Source organism: Apus apus, chromosome 8, assembly GCF_020740795.1.
Source record: "Apus apus isolate bApuApu2 chromosome 8, bApuApu2.pri.cur, whole genome shotgun sequence".
Classification (NCBI taxonomy): domain Eukaryota; kingdom Metazoa; phylum Chordata; class Aves; order Apodiformes; family Apodidae; genus Apus; species Apus apus.
This window is the reverse complement of record NC_067289.1, coordinates 18,908,962-18,930,244: the sequence shown is the minus strand read 5'-3', so window position 1 is coordinate 18,930,244 and position 21,283 is coordinate 18,908,962. Positions and strand designations below refer to the sequence as shown.

Here is a 21,283-nt window from a genome sequence, read left to right as displayed (position 1 = left end):
ATACAGTCTATTTTGACAGCAATGAAGATGCCAGTTTGCAAGAATTAATGGCTTTAACATAACTATTTTTCATTATAAAATAAGTGAATTAGTAACTTTTGAGGGGTTTTGCCTATCTTTAGTTTTTTAACAGTAAAATGATGAAGTAATGTAAAGGTTACTTCATCTTATTCTGTAAAGCATATGCTTAACACTTCTAGATCATTTCTTGCATACTGTAGAAGAAAGTCAAAATATACATTTCTGACATAAATTAATGCTAAGACTAAGTTAATGCAAAGACCTTGTTAAAGAAATAACAGATTAACAAATTAAGAAGTCCTAACTAGAGTGAAGCCTTTAGCGTGGCCTTCAAAAGATTCCTTAAGGCTATTTTTTGCATTCATAAACAGCAGAGGTGCTTGCTTTGCTGGGTGGCTCTGAGCCAACAGCAGCTGCTTCAGGGCTGGTAGGCAAGCTCAGATTTATGACTTTGAGTGAAGTCTGACTAGAGCCTGACCTTGTGCTTCTGCAGGATCTGAAAGACAAAAATTTACTCATCAGCATACAGAAATTCCTATATCTCAAATAGAGCTTCTAATGGTGGCTTACAATAAAGCCACCCAGCAGCAGTGTTTACTCCAGGGAAGATCCCCTACAAAGATCTTGGTAGGCATTAACACTAATCATTTAAGTAACCTGTGGGAATGTTGCTAGAGCAGAACTGATTCAACATACTACATCCATGATTAGTTGAAGATATGTTGAATGGGGGGGGGAAAAGGATCAGTAATACATGTCTGCCTGCCTTATTTTATAGGAAAGGGAGCTCACACTGCCAACTGCAAAATGTGGCTGGAGTTCAAACCTGTGCTTTTACAGTGTGAAACTACTTCTTCATTAGAGCACAGTTAGCAAAAGTCAATGAAATTATGTAATTACTGTTTTTGTTTAAACTGTGATGCTGAAGCAAACTTAATTCTATGGTAGAAAATCTAGCAAACTTAGTGGGACAATATAAGGAGAACATTTTGATAGAGTGTTCAGGAAGTAGAGATGAGATTGAGAACACCTTCAGGAGTGAGGAATTCTGTCATTTAAGGACTAATTTTGGTGGTTTTGACTTTAAAACCAACCAACAAACAAAACAACAGTGCTGGCACTTACGGGGTAGAAGCTCCTGAGCCGTGTGTGGATGGTGCTCGAGAACTTCGACTACTACCAGCAGAAGCAACTCTAGGAAGCTCTAAATTGGCCTAGAAAATTTGGAAGGAAAAAAAAAAAAAATTGACTTAAGTGTTGTATAATAGGACTGGGTATATCAGGAGGGTTTCTAATCCTTTGTAGTTGAAGAGATGTTGAAAGCACCAGGATTTTTGTGGCACTTAACTGGAAGCTCACCTGTTTAAAGTACATTTGAAAGGGTGTAATTAAATCAGGATTTGCTTCTAGAACCTCAGCTAACAATTTATCGATGTTTTTTTTGAAGCTCTTCAAGTCACGAAGATCAATGTCTCTTTCTTCCTGAGTTTCTGTTTTAGTTTTCTTCAGAGACCGAATTTCTCTGGATAGTCTGGAACACTTTTAACACAAATTATTTTTAAAGCATTACCATGATGAAAATACAACACTTCTCCACTATTCTGCTAAATTTACATTGGTTGGTTTCAACCATGCTAGTGTCTTTACAGTTACATTGTCATTAGTGAATATACAGACCTGTTTTATAGCCCTTTCTAGTTTTAGCTTCTGTTCTTCAATGTCTTTGTTCAGCTGCAAAACAAGAGCTTGTTTTTCCTTGTTTTGCTCTTGGAGAAGGGCCTTCTTCTTCAGTACTAGATCAACATTTCTTTCCATGCTCTGCAAATTCATTTGAACAATAGTTTTAGTTTATAGAGCAGTTCTGATATCCTTTCACTTTCCATATTACTTTGTGGGAGGGTCTGTTATCACTACTACTTGTTTATAAATGTAGCTTGAGCAATTAGTACTAATGATAACTCAATTCAAAACTTTTTACCTGTCAGACTATTTAGTAGATAAATACCTGGATAAAGAGACCACCAGGTGATTTAAGAATCTTTAAAAAATTACTTGGAAGGTACTACTATTGAAGTTATAGGTGTGTATTTCCAGATGTGCCCATGAGTAGCATCTACAAAGGATTTACTTGGCTTTCTTTAGTAAAAGTAATACCATTTAAACTGAAGCACAATTAAGGCTAATAAAACAGAGTATGTTCTCCTAGAAAAAAACTGGAGCCTAGATCCCTTAGGACACAAGATGTGTGGCTTTTAATCTTTGCAGCACTGGGCAGGATGATACAGTACTGTGGGGTATGCTGCACAGTGTGTTTTCCTAGATGCCAGAAAAGAACATCTGGAATTTTGAACCATCTGGCTACAGAAAGAGAATTTCCTCCTCTTTCACTACGATTTAGATACATGCTGCAGCCTTGCCTTTTTGACTGGAACTTTTGCCTACCTGGATATCTTCCTGAAGTTCCCTGATCCGTCTTTGCTTGTTTCTGTGTTCTTCATCAACAGCCCTTTTCTCCTCCTCTAGTTTTAGTATTTCCTTATACTCCTCACCTGCGATCCCAAACAATGAGGCAGCATTAATGTTGGACAAGCAGTGCATACAACTCAATTTTCACTTCAAAATAAGTTGCATCACTGAGTATTACTGTATTTTCCAGAATTCTGAGGCATCTCCAGTATCTAAAAATTTGTAGTTAGGTAGCCCATATTTTAAAATCTGCTGTGACACTACACTAAAATATTGCCGTTTAACTTTTATTCTTCCTCGTAATTTCCCCAGATGACAGGTTACTAATTTGGCTTAACCCCTTGGATCTGATAGACAGTGATGATGGTGTAGCCTAGGGGTTGGTCTTCATCACTACAGCACATGAATCTAAGCTGCTTGGGTAGTTGCTCCAGGCACAGTTTTATGCCCCAGCTGGCTCAGTGTACCACGAGAAGGGCAGCAGTGGCAGTTCTGCTTCTGTAATTGGAATTAGTAGCTGTGTGTGATGCAGCACTACAGAGAAAGCAGGGGTTTTTGTACTACGCAAACTTGTACCCACTAGAGCTCAGTGCTTCAGCAGCACTCTTTTCTCCTGGGCACCACTTTTTTCCCCCAGTAGTCATCTTCATGCTTTTGCCTCTTCCGCACACTCCTACTTAATGACTGTTCACAAAACTGATAGAGGCTTAGAGATTTTAACATGTATCAGATGTAAACATGTAAAGATTAGTTAATTATGCCTTACTGCACTTTATTCTGTGCTTACTCTGCTGAACTATTGACAGTAGCATGTGAATTACATTCCCTTTTGCTACTATCAGTTTAGTCTGTCTTGGAGATTACTTCTTTTGTACCATGGAATTTCCTCACTATATCCCTGGGTTCCACCATCACCCATAACTCACAGGGCAAATAGCAATTTCTGTTTCACATACTTGTCTCAGCGACTGCCTTGAAAGAGTTTCGGTAATTGCTGTTGCAGTTATTAATAATGCACAAAGTATTTTCCAGAGCTACAATTTCTTTTTTAGCTTTGCAGATCTTTGTATCTAAATCAAGACGTTTACATTGAAGTATTTCCTTTTCCCGTGCAGCCTGAAAATAAAACTCATATTTTAGGTGACTGAAAATATTAGGAAAATTATCCAGAAAAAAAAAACAAACCTGCATTATTGAGAACTTAAAATCCTAGGCAGATATGATGCTTATATCTGTGTTGTCAGGCTTGAACTGAGATTTGAGTTACTAGGTAATTGGAAGGTGTGGTTACTTACAGTATTGGAAGTTCTTTCAAGTATTTAATCCGTGTGCATTTCATTCTAGGTATCTGCTACTCCATCTGTGCTCACAAAGACCTGATTAGCAGTAGCCAGTTTGTCTCAGAATTACTCACTTGAAAGTCTTATTTGGTCAATGAGATTTAAGGAACACAGACAGCTGGTGAAGGGAGGGGTTTTCTATAGCCCTCAGAAAATCTGATATGGTGAGAAGTGTTCATAGTTGGAGAGGGAATACACCCAGAGTGACCACAGGGATTTATTGAGGGTCTTCTGCTGTGCTGGATCTCACAATAAACAGCAGAAATACCATTGTTATGAAATTTAACACTTAATGAGAAAAAGATGGACTTCAGATCCAAAATGGCAGCTAAAAACATTTTGCTTGAACAGGAAATTAGAGAATTTGTGGAGATGAAAAAGAAGAGATGTTTGTTCCAGAGTCAGGGTATTGCATCGTGGATAAAGGGTGTTGGTTTTTTGCAGGTTTGTTTTTTTTCGATGAAAAGTTGAGTAGGCAAAAAGGAGAAAGTTGACATTCTTCAAGGTGTAAATGTCATCTGGTTAAATAAATACTGAAAAATAACTTAAAAATAAGTTAAATAATACTTAAAAATAAGATTGTGTGAGACTGGGATGAAGTTTTCCATTTACAGCCGATTACCATGTGACTTCTTGTGTCTATGTACATTAATGAGCACTGAAGTGAAAATTTTCAAACTATTCAGAACTAAAGCTCTACTGACACTAGAACTGACTATGGAGATTCATGTGAAATCACTGTATCATTTAAGTAACTAATATTGTCAGCTAATGTAAAACAATTGGACTGAAAGTAAACAGTAGGCAAGGAGGTTGTCTTAGATACTTGAACAGAGCCCAGGGAAATCCATAGCACAAATACTTGAATTATAATGAATTATGTTAATAAAATACCTTCTTTAGATAGTAGATAGGAGGTTCTTCCTCTTCTTCAGGTGGCATCAAGCCAGCAGTAAGAACTTTGTACCTGCATTTCAGTCTATCAATTTTACTTAGGCGATCTTGAAGTTTAGCACTGGTTTATTTGAGGAAAAAATAAACAGGTTGAGAAAGTGTTTGGTAGTGTCTTGTGGGCAGTTCTTGCTATAGCAAATGAAATTACTGGTGTTATTTCAACAGCATGCACACATACCAGGAGGTAGGCAGGGAAGCAGTTGTGCTGCTACTGTTTTTTGTTCCTTTTACTGTTCTTCCAGTCCAAATCATCCATTTTTCTGGTTAGCTACACTTGTTTTGCAGTTCTAAACTGAGTCAAATCTATATTCATACTCCAGATCCCTGTGTCCTCAGAGGCTGTGTCACAGTCCTCCCCAAACATTTTTAAAGGTTTGTGCAGCTGTAGGATTTAAATGCCAAGCTGCCCCCTGCTGATACTATCTTAATATTGCCATTACTAGACGAGCGTCAGCAACAGTAGGCAACAACCCCAAATCAAATTACATGGAAGTATCAATTAGCTATGTAATTATCAAAGGAAAAAAGCCACATAGTCTGCACCCTCAGTGAGCATTTAAACTCCAGTCACACTAAATCACTCTAATTTCCTGTTGTGTGGGGTGTGGTTAGCAGAGGAGTGAATAAAAAGCCTGCCAGACATCAGCAGTTCAGCTGCTGCAGTGTTGATTTTTGGCTGGAGATAGATACAGGGATTTTAGGGCTAAAACTGTCTCAGATACTTCACACTGATTGTTATAGAAGGGAAAAGTAATTTCATATGTGGTTGCTTTGTCAGAGGGAACATACATAATTCAGAAGATTTCATGTTATACAGGGTGCACAACGGAGAGCTCATTTGCTAAAAGGGAGGGGAAAACCCCAAAGAAACCAAACCACCCCGAACAACAAAAAAAACCCAAACAAAACAGACTTAGTGAATTAGTCAAAGAAATTCCAAGTTTATCAAACAGTTGGGAGTAAACCCTCTTTAACTTTTCCATTTAAAATATTTAGTCATACCTCCAGTCATATGATTTCACATTTCCTAATTGTTTTGAAAAATGCAGGGTCACACTCGTGCCATTTACTTTAAAAAGATGTCTGCAACTGGGGTTTCCTCTCTGTGAGTTCAACTCTATCAGAAGAAACAGTCATCTTTTGTCCACCAAGTGGTTAAAACTGTAGGCTGCATTTTGGAGAAGGGATCCCTTGCTAGCCTCAGCTGTCTCAGTATGTAACTTTGAGCAAGAGTTCTTTCATCTTCACTTTCTCTAACTGGAGAAACTGGGTAAAACACTTCTCTTTTTCAGTAAGTCCCCATATAAAATGTATTCAGTACAAGTTACAAGTTTAATTCATAACAGAGTTACCGTATGTGTTGCACTTCCCGCTCCTCAAGTCTTATCTGGGAATCCAGCATTGCCTTATGAATCCTAATTTCCTCAGTTCTTTGTGCTATGGCTTTATTTAACTCCAACTTTTGTTTTTCCACTGTCTGAACTTTCTCTGCCTTGTCACGCAGAATATCTTGAAGACGGTTCAACTCTAGTTTTAAGAGATTCTCTTCAACCATCATCTCCTAATAAACACCAAAAAGGTCTCAAGAAATCTTTTTTCAAAAGACAGGCCATTTATAACAGTTAATAAGTTAATAATTTTATAAAGCCTCCATTATTTTATATTTAATGTATATTCAAGTGTGAGACTAATTTTGCTCTGCATTTTAAAATGTTCTCACCTTCTCATTTGCTAACAGTTTACATGGTGAGTGAGACAGGGGGAGGTTGTTTCCTGAAAGGTTTTACACAAATTCATCAGACTTTCTAATTCAGACTGAGTTATGGGTTGTTAGACTTTTCCAGCTACAACCCTTTTTTTTATTTAGAGGTTTCATAGAAGTTAAGCAGACCTTTCAAGGAACTTTCTGAAGCAGTTAATATCTCATTTGAACCATTCTAACTGTCTTGGAATATGTTCTAGATTCTGTAGGTCTACAAATCATCTTGTTCTATGATCAAATTCAGATAGACCAAAGCTTATGAAAAGGAGCAACTGGTGAAGTTTATGAGCCCACACACACTTTGAATCATTAAAAAAAAAAGAAAATCTTATGGATCCCGAACTCTGCACTATTTTTTCTCCAAGTTTGCCATCAGCTTCTTTCTTTTCTTCCCCAGAATGTCATCCCCAAAGAGAAGTCCCAAGTTAGGGAGAGTTTTTATTGAGGTGTAAGTGCACCAGTTAAGTCAAAACTGCTCCTGCTACTTACACGCTGTATTCTTCTACTGCCTTAATGCTTCCTTTGGGAATGCAAAAGCTTATTGCAGAAAAGAAGTAATTAGAAGGTTTGGAACTGTTTGTTTCTCTTTATCAAAACAAGAGAACTTCCATTTTATTTTTCATTCCTTAAATTTGAATATAGAGAGACCCAAGCCATCTGCTGGAAAAAATCTCTCAATAACAAAACTGAGCCACATTTGCTAGCTGGCATCACAGATTTGGCACAAAAATTCACAGCTAGGTAAAGATGTCCTTGAACAGTAAATATACTTTATATTGTAAAGGCAACTGTTCTCAGAAAAAAAACACTGACCAGGTAAATACTGTGGTGCAAGTAATGTGTGATTAAACTGATAGCCCCAACAAACTTTATGCTGTATACAGAGGAGAAGCAATATTTTGTCTAGTAAGATAATAGTGATGAAAATTTCTTCAAAGTTTGGGAAGGAAGGTGAAAGTCAAGAAACTACAAAGAGGGTTCTTACAAATATAATGATGTAGCACTGTGGGAGGCACACAACAGACTTCATGTCAAGTCATGAGTTTATGTGTTTTGAAACAAACTGTATTTGCTGTATTAGCAAAATTTCAAAAAAATACTGTACCTGCTTAGTGGCTTTAGCTTTTTTTAACTCCTTATCTGATCTGTCATTGAAGAGTTCTAGTTCCTTTATCTTGGTCGTTAAGCCATCCTTTTCTTCTCCTGTCTTAGCCATTTCTCTCTTGATTAAATTGACATCACTCTGTTTCCAAACAAGTTATATTTAATTTATTTTGGCAAATGTAGGATGCAACAAAAGCTACCAGTTAATTTTAAATTAGATCTTTTGAAGTTCTGGAACCAGGAACTATAATCTTCTTGTGTCCATCTGCTGCTCTGCAAACAGTGCCTAGAGCACTGCAGGAGTCCTCATGCAGAGTGCTGTTGCAATATTAATGTCATTGTTTTATTTGGAGTGCAGTCATTGTTCTTTATACAATATGGATCTTTCAGCCAGTCAGGAAATTCCAATACAATCACATCTTTTGGTCTAGATAAAAAAATCTCCTGCTGTGTCTGACCATGACTTTGATACTAGTACTTTGTCTTCATAAAACCATCTGTCTTTGGTAACACTCCAGAGTAAGAATAAATTCCTGGAGGTGTGTTTCAGTGTTTGATTACACCCAAGGCTCAAATTTTGCATCTCTTCAAAACCAAACTGTGGGCACCAGTTGCCCAACATTAAGCCTTGTTATTGCATGGATCTCCAGTTAAAGGCCTCTTCTATAAGCAGTTTCTTCCTTTCACTCAATTGATCAATTTTTTTCTTAACTATCATTTTGAGAATGTAGTTGTTATGTTTTATTAAAAAACCTGACTTTTGTCTTTGCATAGTTTCTTTTTGAAAAGAGGTTTTTAAATGTGCTAAAATGTAGCTCATTAATGAATACATTTCTTCTGAAAAGTAATACAAATGATAAATTGGCTGCAGAATAACTGACTGGTTCAGATCTACAGGAAAGGTCAGTGCATTTTCTTTTATAGAATTACAGACAGTCACTACATAGTTGAAGACTGGAGAACAAGCATGTATATGCAAAATTCTCACAGAAAAACAGTATTTCTGAATTCTACATCAGGATGGGGTCAACTAACTCAAATACTGTACTTTCACTTGAGTCATGTTACTTGGTACACAGTAGCATCACAGAATAACATTCTATTTCTACATGGTCCTAAAGATGAATTCAGACACTGTAAGCAGTCAGTCACATCTTGCAATGAAAGCTAAGTTTGCCTTTCCAACATCCCACTGCTTGTCTTCATGCTAAGGTGTCTTAATTGCGCATTAATGACCCATTTTTCTGGAAGATACAAGGAATGTATGACATTTTCCACATGGGCTAATGCAAAGTTCAGGAATCTTATAATCTGATACCAATGTATTAATTACTAAAGCCCAATCTACTTAATCCACTGAGGTTTCTAGATGTTACACAGTCAACCTGGTATTCTAAGGAAATTACCTGAAGTTTCCTGTGCTGCGCTTTTAAAAGATCACAAGTATTTTTCTTCTCTTGTAAGGCTTTCTTAAGTTCAGCAATTTTTGCTTCCAAAATTTGTTTTTCATCAGCATTAACCTCCCCTTCTAACCGTGACAGCCGTCTCTGCACTTGCTGAATATAAATATCCTGTTAAAGTAATTTTAAAGATAATTAATAGTTTGAGATAATCAATTATAGTCTTCCTATAAAGCCAAAACACTGGATATTAACTTGGAGCTGAATGTTTGCTTTAGGACAGGCACCCAATTAAGCTATTGTTTTATAATAATTGATGGCTTATAGTCCTCATTAGCAAAATATTCTTAGATGCCTGACGTGCAGTGATGGTTCAGGAGTAATCTTCTAGAGGAATAACAAAGCATACTCAGCACAACCTGCTGCAGGGAGGCTGACAGAGGACTTGCCATCTTGCTGTTACCAGTGGGTGCTGATGTAAAAGAACAAATTTTCAAAGTGATGCATAGGAAATATGCACAAAATCCAATTAGTAAGTAACAGGATTTTGGCATGTACCTCTTCTATTGCTTTAAACATTTACCCTGAGGTGTCTGTGATTCAGGCGGGATCAAAGTGAAGAAGTGATTTGAGAAATTAGTGGTAAAGCAGCAGATCCAAAAAATAATTGCATACACAAGTGCATAATGGACATGTTACTCTTGCAAGTTTCAGTTACTTCAATTTCATCCATGCATCTAGAGACAGAAATAAATGCAGACTTCAAATTCTACTGCATGGCATTTCAAAAATGGTAAGATGCTGACAAAAATGACAGAGCTCAAGCAATTTACTCTCATTAGACCCAGTAAACAATCATAGTATAAAGGTACTTTCATCTTTTACCTGGTTATATATTAATTCTTGTTGTTTTAATGCATCTACATCAAGTCGCTGCAGTTGACTCTTCAGATTTTTCATTGCTCTTCGCTGTCCCTCAATTTCTGCTGCAACACACTTCTCCTTTTCTTTCTGCTCCTTGAACTCTTGAGTCTTCTTGGAAAGTGCTTCTTTTAACTGGTGTAGTTCTTTTTCTTTTTCCTAGTGGCAAATGAATCACTAAGTAGTGAGAACTAATTAGTAATCAATCACATAAGTAATTTCTGAGGAATTATTGCCCTCATTAATCATAGATAGGATGAAAAAGTGTCAATACTATATCCATTAATATGAACACAGAATCTCATAGGTCATCAAAATTATTGGCAAGAAAAGTCTTTAAATGGAAAAGAATGTGCATTTTTTTCTCTTTTTTTCTTTGACTTAAAGAGAATATAATTTCATTTCTTTTTAAACTTGGATCCTACCCTGCTATCACATGACTTTGTTTTTTTTCCCCACTGTGGGAACACAACTCTTTTCAGCCTTTCAGAAAACTAAATTCCTGTCGTCCTTTTAAAAAAAAACCCAACCCCCTCCTCATTGCTTTTAGTATATGTAAATATTTGGAGAAATAGAATACAAAGCTTTTCAATGGCTCATTAAGACTTGTAACTCTGTGTGTATGCACATGTATGTTCATATGTGTGTTTATGTAAATTGGAATAATTTTGTTTGAAAAATCAATGGCACATTTTAAAATCTCTTCCTTATTCTCAGGGGTGACCTGCCATGAGCACCCAAATCGGTGCAGGAAATAAGGTATAAGTATGGTCTGTTACAGTAAGACAATGCTGAACATTTCAAGTAACCTGAAATGTACAGAAAACAAACAAAATTGAGATTATTTTCTTTTTATAACCCTAACACAGAAGACAAACTATTCTTTCCTTCCCTCCTTCCACACCCCCACCCAAATCACCAAACACCTTCCCAACCTCAGGCCATTCAGCACACTATTTCCTGCTCATTTAGCATGGTCATAGCATGGAATGTTTGGAAACATCAGCTCCAAAACAGCTAAGCAATATGCAAGATTTTCAAATTTTTCACTGTTGTTACAGAACAGAAGCAAAACATGACTGTGCAATGTTCTAGTACATAACTGTTACTTCCATCTAGCCAAAAAGCTGTCAGTAGCTTTTAGTGGATGCCAGAGGTAAAGGCCCTGCTCAGAGCACGGATCCAGTCAGAATACTGGGTTTGTGTCCGGTCTGTACAATGACAGTTCCAGCTTCCTATGTTAATATGTAGGGACACCATCTTCTGAGTTACTAGGACCACTTATTTTCATCCACAGTTTTCCCAGCACAGATAACTGACATACGCACTTGCACCTTTGTTCACTGTTGATGAAACAGCTACATGTCATATTAATAATGACATTCCATTTCAAGCCATAAATGTTTCTTCTAGACAGAGCTTGCAAATTCAAATGAATCCTCATTTGCAGAAACCACGAAAAACATTTTACCTTCACAATTTTTTGTCTTTCCATTACTATTTCTTCCATCCTCAAAGCTTTGTCTTCTGCACTGAGTGTCTCCTCAGTCACAAGCTTCAGTTTATTGGCAAGACTTGCATTTGTTTCTTTAAGAAAGCTTAATCTAAACAAAATTACAGAATGTAACAAATTAAATGTATGTTGCATACACAACACTGCCAAAACCAAGCAGCATACCTTAACTGAGCAGCTGCCTAATAAAGCAGGCCAACCCTTACCCAATGATAAACAAGGCCCTAACTGATTTTTTGGTGCCTTTTAAGAACAGGGATTAATGGGAACATTTCCTAAATTGCCCTGAGCCAGAAACTGTGCTCAGGTTCAGGACATGAAGTAACCAGAAAGTTAGAGGCTTTAATCATCATCATTTAAGATTCTTTACTAGCTCAAGGGTCTGATTACATTACTAATCCTTACAAATGATATTTTTAAACGTCTGCTTCTTACCTGGTTTGTTTTTTCTGAATTTCTTTCTTCAGATTTGTTACTTGTGTTCTCGAAGCCTCTAGTTCAGAAGTAGTTCTGTCCATGGTGGATTTCAAAGCATCCAGCTAATAAATTACAACATGGAGCAATCAAGTTCTTATTTACTGTGGTATGTTAAGATATTTAAAATTAGAAGGGACCTATTTATTGGAAAATATTCAGTGCTTTCCAAATGAGAAGTGTTGCAAATTATGAGGTGGTGTAAATCTAATTTACATAATCTGAAAACTGGGGAAAAAATATTTCATAATTTAAAATCCAGACTGAATGATGAAGGTGCTGCAGGCTGCAGCTCTTGCCCAACAGCATCTGTGTAAGTGGAACCAAGGTTTTATAGCACACAGCTGACTTTGGTGAGGTTCTTTGTAAGCATGGAACTCTTCTGTATCTACTAAATACTGCTAACTCAAACTTTGTTGGGTACATAAAATGAGTTTGATTAAGATAAGGGAACTCTGTGACAAAAATACACAGATGTTTAATTTGGTAAAAAAGACATGCCAGCATACGCTCATTAAACAGGATAGGAATACTTGACAATCAGTAGTTTGTTAGTCTTCACAGTATCACTAAATAATGGGATTGTCTTCACTTTCACAGATGAAGAAACCTTATGAAGGATCTATAGCAGGTCTCTCTCTGTACCCGAATGAGCAACTGGGAGGTCACAAGTTGTCAGCTGAACAGTCAGTCAGCTTCCTTCCTTGTTTCTCACTTGCATGGCACAGGTGTTCTAACACCTAATAATGGGAGACTGTTCTCATTGTCACCTTAGGTAGTATTAATTGTGAAAAACACCAAGCAATAATCTCACACCTTGGAGATTAAAACCTACCAATTCTGTGAACTCAAGTTTGCCTGAATTATAGGGTAATCTACTAGCCTACTCCTTGTTTGAGCTACCTAGAGTTTAATTAGGGTATCAATTTACAAACCCCCTGTTACAGAAAAGCTATTCAAACTTAAGGCAACAGCAGATGCAGGTTTTTTAAATTTCACCCAGCTTGCTGACTAGGCCAGTGTTACCATTTTCTTGAGAAAACTTACTCAGCTTTAAGTGCAGATTAAATATAAATAACATAGTACACACTGACAGCTTCAAGGATGGCCTGTTCTCAGGGCAGCCCTATCCTACTGCCCCTTGATTAGAAAGCCCTGTGAAAATGTTTGGCATTTTTTCAAGAATTTTAACCAATAATACAAGACCATCAACACTCACTTCGGAGAGCACAGGATAGGAATTGTTTGGAATCTGGAGGAGATTTAGCTCATCTTATACAGTACTGTAGTCTACATATGCTGAAGGCAAGACATGCCTCCTGAAACACATAATAGTGTTTCATCATTTAAGAGAAAATTAAGCCATTTTATACCAACACAACAGAGAATACAAGTATTTTCAGCACTATCAATGAAAGGATTAAGTTGAGAGTTCAGATCCAAATAATCATCAGTAGACCAAGAAGAGCAGAAATAGTGTCGAACTATTAAGAATCCAGCATAAAACCAGAGAAAACCAAATGCTATTCCTGTATTTCCTCCATCTAGTCGAGTGTTAGGGTTAAAAGTTATTTTCAGTCTGATTTTCTGAACTGTTTGGTCATCCTTACCTCATCCTGCAGCTGAACTCTGTAAGAATCCTGTTTCTGATACTCATTTCGGAGCCGGGCAGCTTCCCGCTCAGCCAAAGAAATTTTCTTTTCATATTCCAGATTATTAAGAGTTTCATTTACCAAAAAGGAAGTCTTCTCTTTCAGCACAATTTCTTTATTCCTGATCTCCTGTTTTATCTCTGCTATGAGCTATCAGGATGAAAACATTTTAGATTTGCTTGCATTAGTTAAGATGGGTTAGATTAATAAAGGGTAGAACCAGAAAATAGATTGCTGTTAAGATTGCTCCTCTTGGTGTGAGAGATAGCTGTTACCACATCATTCTTATCTTATTCTTGACTTATACTAATACATCACAACACCAAATACTGCAATTGTTTTGGATTGTATCCTTGCAAAATACATAGACCTAACACCCATATGGGCAACATAACAAACCTGATATTCTTTCAGCAGGAAAATACGAGCAGAGCTAAGGATTTAGGTAGAGCTTTTCTGTACATATAATAATGATCTTTCCTCCCCTTCAAAAAAAAAACATTGTTTAAAATTTTTCTCTACACTGATCCTTCAGGCTTTTTCTGGTGTATCTGCTCTGTTGCCCTGCAGAACCTTCTGAGGAGTTCACCCTTCTTCTGACAAAGCCATGGTAAAATATACTCTATTTGTACCTCTTGCCATTGCAGCATCTTTGCATAAGACACTGTCAAAACCAAAGTTTCTCTCTTTTAGAAATGAATACTAACTCATAACACCCAACAGGATATTTCTGAGATTAGAAGAGGACTGTTCCTTCTCTCAAGAATGTACTTAAGGACCAATTTTCACCTTGATTATTTATCATAATTCTGACATAAACGCCAGGCATGCATTTGTTCATAGAAGTAGCAATGTTAATTCCTTCTATAATAAATGCTCCATTTTCTTTTTTTTCTGTTGCATCCCAGACACAGAATTCCCTCTCTGCAGTTAACTGTCCTTACACTCTTAAGAAATAACACGCTATATTGTTCCTTCTTAGATCACAGAAAATACTGAAACTGGTCTGCTTTGCATTTTACCTTGAGACTGAGAATTAAACCTTGTGTAGTATCAAGCAGAGCACCATTATTTACACTGAGATACTGCTTTCAAAATCACTATTTCAGTAGTATCTGAACTTCGAAACACCTTAATAAAATACAGAGGTAAACAGAAACAGAAGCCTGAACATAGAAAAGACCCAATCATTCTACATACAATGGCCAAAATTCCTATCAATATTATAGATGGAAAAGGAGGCTGAACTATGGATCAGTTATAGCAGTTTTACCAAAGCACAGTGATCAATCTGTTGATCTCTTTTTTGCATCTGCTGTATTGTGTTCTCCCACTGCCTGATGACTTCTTGCCTTTCCTGATGAGCTTGGCGGAGATCTTCAGCTGTCCTGTCAAGCTCCATCTGTTTAACAGACAGCACTCCCATGATTCTGTTTTTAAACATTTCATAGAGAACAAGATCTCTAGAAGCTTAAGCACAAACCTGAGCTGTTATGGTTTCTGTGAGCTCCCTATCAAGAGCTCTGCGCTTCTGGTTTGCTTGCGTGGTCAACTTTTCAACTTGAAGGGTTAATGCCTAAAATGATAGGATGCAAAAATATAATTCATTTGAAAATAAATCTGTAACGTCTTATAAATTCTTACAGCTCTGCTGTAATTAGGGGTGAAAATACAGAGACATCTATTTTACTGTGTTTTAGAGAACAAAACCCTTGAGATTGTAGCTTCCCAAATTTGTGGTCATACAAGAGGCCTTTAGCTCTTTGTCATCCCTTGGGACAGACTGGAGCTAGGCCAGAGTAGCCCTCCACCATGTATAAATGTGTACATGGTGTCCTCAGCACCAGCTTTTCACTTTACTATTCCTACTATGCTGTGTGACTTGCTGACATAAAGGATGTCAGGAAGACTGGCTGTGTAAGCTACAGTTTTGGGGCTAAGTAGTTAACGAGTAAAAAATTCAATCTTCTCCTCCCTGTATTTAAAAGCTCAAACAAATATTAATAGGGATACTTACCTCTAAATTATGATACTAGAAAACTAACCCTTATAGAGGCTAAACTTGTGACTGGAGTGTCTGTTTATACCATATGTCATTATTCCAGGCAGCTTTACTGAAATAGCCATACTTTGTTCTCAGTAATATTAACAAATTCAGTTCTAGTGGGACAATCTACATTCTTTGTCCACCTTTGGCAGGAGTTTTTTGAACAAACTCCTCTCTTAAGTCAGTGGCACTGTCTTCTAGACTTTATTACCTATTTGAGCACTTTCTCAGAAAAGCTCCAACTTGGATTTTACCCAGATGAACAAATCCATGTCTTCAATTATGCTGTTTACCTTTTATATAACCTGTTACCTCTGACCTTTAAAATTAACCTCCTATGGAATTGCATTGTTGTGCTCAGCAGAAACCGGGTTAAAAGTGCTGTTGTACAACATATTTCTCTATCTTACTTGATTTGATAACAAAGTCTTCAAATGCTAAAATTGTTCTCTGATTTGTTTCTGAAACCTGCTGCAATGTCTGCTTACTCTTAGTTTCCCTTCATCTTGTCGTGTGTACTTCTGGATTGCCATAGTATCATTGTCTTTAGAATTCATTTCCTTTATCCAGCTCTCCAGAACTTGCTCATCACAGTTCATCTGTTCTTTTAAGTTTTCCAATTTCTTCGTGGATTCTTTTACAGTATTCTAATAAAATCAGAGATAAATTAAAGGGTTAATATTAAATGTCTAATATTTTATTTGAATAGTAATTGAAACAACCAGGTCAAGCTACTGTAATAAGTTCACAAACATCTTGTTCTCAACAGAACTGCTAGTTTTCCTTTTGTTAATTGTGTATTATATTTGAGGACTGCCAATACCCATCCTGGTCTTAAGGAAGAAACAAGACATAAATTTATCACATACTTAAAATGCAAATAATGTGCAACAGAAAAGTCAGCTTCTGGCGAGATATACCTATAGGTGGGATATTTATTCCACATCATCAACTGATGTGAGGCATCTTAGGGTAAAGTTTTTTCCCCCAAACACTAAGACCCTGTTCTTAGATCCTTCTCCTGCATATCAATTTACAAATGGCCCCACATGACTGAAGTGTCTTCCTGACACAAATGGATCCAGGTGAATCGCAGGGATCTCTTCATCATGCTACTCATTCTGAGAGACTGGAGATTATGAACGGACTTAAGAGAAGACAGCAAATAATAATAAAAAAGTGAACAGAATTTAAATTATTTGCAGTAAGAAAAAGAGACAGTTCCATTAAGCAGAAAAACACCTGCATTAGATAACATTACTTTCTTTAATGCAAAGCAAATTTTTTACCACGAAATCATGCACCAAGTTTCTTTTATGTGAAGAAGGAGAAGATCTTTCACCAACAGTTTAATTTTTAAACCATAACGAAAATACCTGTGAGGATTAACAAGATGGTGATATGGATGTGTGGGTGTGTCTGGCATTAAGAGCATTAAGAATGGCAGCCTTTCAATATCTAGTTATTATGTGCTAAGTCTTGACCAGTCTATGCAAGGAGATTCTCAGTGTCACTCAATTTACCTACACAGGGAAAAGCACCTCCAGGTCATTTATTATAGTTTGTGAGATTCAGTATAGCTAGCTGTATTATTCAATATAATTAACTATTCTTGACTTTTATTATTATTTCTGTTCGTGCAAGTGAGGACAAATCATAAAATCTAACTGCAATATGGGTGTTCTCTTAAAAAACTTTAAACCTTACTTCTTGACTGGTTTTCTTTTCTCTTAAGGAAACGATTTCATCTTCTAGTCGTTTAATCTCACTTTTGAGACGTCCATGTTCTCTCTCAGCAAGGGCTTTTAAGTGTTGTTCAGTTTCAATTTCATTCTCTTTGGCTTTGTAAAGAGACTAGAGAATAATACAGTTCAGCATTATACAATAAACAAGAGGTATACACCAACAAAACCCCCTTTTTTTTTACATACAACCAAATCCCAAGTCAGAGATGAGAGGATTTTGTCATGTAAATATAAGAACTTTCAGAACAACGTTATTGTTTGGATTTTAGTATCTCAAATACATGTGTTACAATATATATAGATACACAAACACTCTCACCCATTGTCTTGTTATCAGATATCCACAGGTCAACTGTTTATAGCCCTAAAAGCTAAATTCAAAGATATTTCACCTAAGATTCAGAATCTTAATCTTTCAAAATCAAAATATTAATCTCTTCATCACCAGCAGCTTTACATCAGACTCGGGAAGCACAGCAAAAGAAAAAAATGGAATTGTTTTGTGAAGAGACAGAACATCACACAGCCTGGCCTACAGCATTATCTCTCTGTTGTCTCTCTGATAAAAGTGGCTCAACAAGGGTTTTCTTCCTTGTAAAATACAAATCCATTACTAACTAGAAGCTTCACTTAAACAGAGACTATTGTGTGCCATCTCTTTATATGCAGATTAAAACTCAACTGTAGCACACAAAGAACTAATAAGTTGTTCAGCTGCAGGGAAATTTCTTCAGGCATTTTCACCTAGGATATTTTACCTGAAAGGTGTGCAGCATTGCCTTGAGACTCTTTGGAAATGTAAACCACCCATTTTGGCCAGTTAACTTGGAGTGCAAGCAAAGACTTACACCTTAACCATCTCAGTTCATTTTTCACATCCAAGAATTAACTCTTCATTAGCACTCTACAGCTAACTCTTGACCATTACAAAGACTGTACATTTGTTTTTCACCTACACTGATGTTTTATTTTCCTTGACCAGCTTTTTCTTAGCATCTTCAAAAGTCCCCATTCAAGAAGAATTCTAAAATTTATCCTCTTGGCTTTCTTCTAGGTCCAGCCCTTTAATTTTAAAGGTCTTTCTAATGAACATCAAATAGTGTAACTGTTGTTTCCTGTGGAAGTCCTGGAATAATGGCCTGACAAATTATGCTGAAAGAATATATAGGGATAGCAGCCACAGAAAGATACTCAGGTTCCAAGTCTGTCTGACAAAATGGATCTGCCACAGGTAGTGATTTACCTGAAAGAAGCTTATCTCTTGTCTGACGTTTTTCAAATGAGATGTCATTGCTTCTATTTGCTCTTCACAGTCAGTCAACTCATTCTGCATGTCTGCTTTTTCTTTTTGCATCTTCTGCAGCTATTTAAAAGTTAGAATTCTCAATTAACTGCTTTTACTTGAGTGCTTGTGACCTGAAACTACTTAAAAAGATAGTCACAGTGCAATTACTGATCCAAAAGTGTAAGAAGTACGCACTACGTTTCTCCAAAGTCGTGGAATGAGAGATTTCAGAAGACAGGGCAACGGCAGCAGCCCAGCTGCGGGTAAGAGCTGCGGGTAAGAGCTGCGGGTAAGCGCTGCTGCCCAGCGCAGCCGCGCAGCGCGGCGGGGATCCCCGCGGCCCCGGGCGCTGCTGGGGCAGCTGCAGCTGCAGCTCCGGCTCCGCGCAGCCCCCGCAGGCCCGCGATCCCACGCCTTAAGGCGAGGGCCCCGCTCCCCGTTTCCCTCCACAGAACTCGAGGGGTTTTCCTCCCTCTCGGCCCAGCCCCCGGGGCGGCGGGCGGGAGCCTCTCCCTCCGGCGCAGCCCCTCGCTCACTTCCTCCTCCAGCGCCTTGTTCTCCGCGTTGGCCACGGGGACGGCGAAGCCATCGTCCCAGTGGAGCTCGGCCAGCACGGAGGCGATGGAGCCCCTGCCCACGCTCTCCATGGCGGCAGCCACAGGGAGAGCTCGGCCCGGCCGGCCCCGGCGGCTCCGGGCTCGTTAGCAACGGCGGCTCCCGGGCAACCGGGCACGGAGCCGCGGCGGGAGCCGCCCCCGCCCCGCCCCGCCCCGCGGCGGCCGTTGGCGGCTCAGGCGCGCGGAGCCCGGCAGGGGCGGTGCGGGGCGCGGAGCTGGGGCGTGCGGGGCCGGGCGCTGGTGCCCGCCTTGCGGCACCGCCCGCGCGGGGGTTCCTGCCCGCGGGCCCGTCCCCCGCTCCGGCGGGCAGGGCGCTGGCGGCACCTCGGGGCCCCGCGCCACGGCCTCCCGCCGGGCTGCGGCCTGGTCAGGGCAGGACGGGCAGCTCCCCGGCCGCTGAGAACACCCAGTAGATTTCTCGGAGGGTACGCGGTTCGTGTCCCGTTTCTGAACAGGTTTCTGGTGTTACCTCCCAGCCACCCAACAGGTGGGTTTCCTGAGCCAGAGATTGCATCCAGGTGGCCATAAACACTCGTGCTACAGCCTTCCTGTTCGCCCTCTGGGATGTGTGAAGTTGTGATGGCCAAAACCCTGTTTTGATGTCCTTGCAATGAGCTTTTACAGTCTGCAGCTCAGTGATGGTGTCCATCTGGTGCTGAGAATGACGTGCAGAGTACGATGAGTATCTTCCAGAGCAATGTGGAATGCCTTGACCTACGTTACCAGTGTGGGCAAGACAAAGATGGGCATCTGCAGGAGGATAAAAGATAGCTGAGCTAGATGGTCATTAAGAAAAAAGGAAACCTCTATAGGCAGAAAAATCAAGTTTCTTGAGATATCTGTGTTCCTGATTCTAGTACATGTGGAGGAAGGAGACTTGTAGAAGATCGGCGTGTGTAGACAGCTGGCTTTTCAAAATGAATTCTTAGGACCAGGAGCTCTCAGCACTGTATCAGAACTGGGGATAAGCACAAAAGGGATCAGGGCAGAGGTGACGCATTGGTGTGAGAACAGGGCAGAAGCTCCAGCTGGCTGGGAGGTGGCAGGTGAAAGGGCTGCCTGCTAAGTAGTGAGCTTTTTGACCCGCTGGAGGGGAGCGTGCCAAGGGTGAGGTACTGCAGAGTGCAGCTAGGTGACCTGACTGAGTTAAAAGGTTGAATTCCAAAGACACTACAAGCTGCTAGGAAGACAGCAGAGACTACAATGGCACAACACTGCGTAAATATCAGGGGCCTCTTCCTTCCCTACCCAAAATGAGAACATCCTTTTGCTCAGTGTGAAAAATCAATGCAGCTCACCTTGCAGGGTTTTTAAATTAGTATCTGGAATGCAATGGGGCATTGCAGCAATGAGCTCCTGACAATCTGGTGTTACCCAAGCAGAACTTGTGGGTTAAACACACGAGCCTACATAGTGCCAGAGAAGAAGACAGCAAATTATTCCATAGTTGTTTGTTACTAGGTGAACAGTCCTAGCCATGAAAGCAAGATGGTGATCCTGTGAAAAAATAGTTACTATAATCATGTGCCATAATGCATACAAGCAAGAACCTAAAGTAAATCATTCTTGATGCAGTTACTTGAAACACACACCCAGCTTCAGAATTTTCGTAATCATAAGTGGTCTGTTCATGACTACAGTATTTCTACATAATGCCTGAAAAGTATAAAGTATTACATGGGTAAAGAGCATTATTTCACAATTTTCATGGAAATTCCGCATCCCTGGACTACTCTTGCCTGACCCTGACTAAACACATCTCCATGATTCACTGTTGTTTGTATGGCTTTTCCCCTCTTCTGCTTGTGTTAAAATACTCTGCAAGTGCATAAATGTCTGTCAGAGGTGCTAATCCAGCAGATGGTGCTGCATGTCTGTGTATTCCAAAGGGGTTTTGTGTGGTTGGTTTTTTTTCATGTGTGTTGTGTTTTTTCATGTGTGGTTTTTTTTTAACAACAGCAGTTATCAGCTCCTCAGTTAAA

General features: G+C 38.8%; 1 protein-coding gene across 1 annotated transcript; it reads right to left on the bottom strand.

The window, feature by feature from the left end:
• Positions 1 to 369: 369 nt before the first annotated feature.
• CCDC39 (coiled-coil domain containing 39) lies at positions 370 to 19,369 on the bottom strand. The gene is made up of 20 exons (XM_051626584.1): positions 19,221 to 19,369; positions 18,643 to 18,762; positions 17,362 to 17,508; positions 16,143 to 16,301; positions 15,091 to 15,183; positions 14,881 to 15,009; positions 13,566 to 13,757; positions 11,917 to 12,020; positions 11,440 to 11,572; positions 9,933 to 10,127; positions 9,054 to 9,218; positions 7,649 to 7,786; positions 6,134 to 6,342; positions 4,722 to 4,842; positions 3,444 to 3,603; positions 2,464 to 2,570; positions 1,699 to 1,839; positions 1,381 to 1,560; positions 1,147 to 1,235; positions 370 to 517 (listed from the first exon to the last, which is right to left on the bottom strand). The coding sequence occupies exons 1-20, from the start codon at positions 19,329 to 19,331 to the stop codon at positions 370 to 372; spliced, it is 2,841 nt and encodes a 946-aa protein (XP_051482544.1). The 5' UTR covers positions 19,332 to 19,369.
• Positions 19,370 to 21,283: the final 1,914 nt, after the last annotated feature.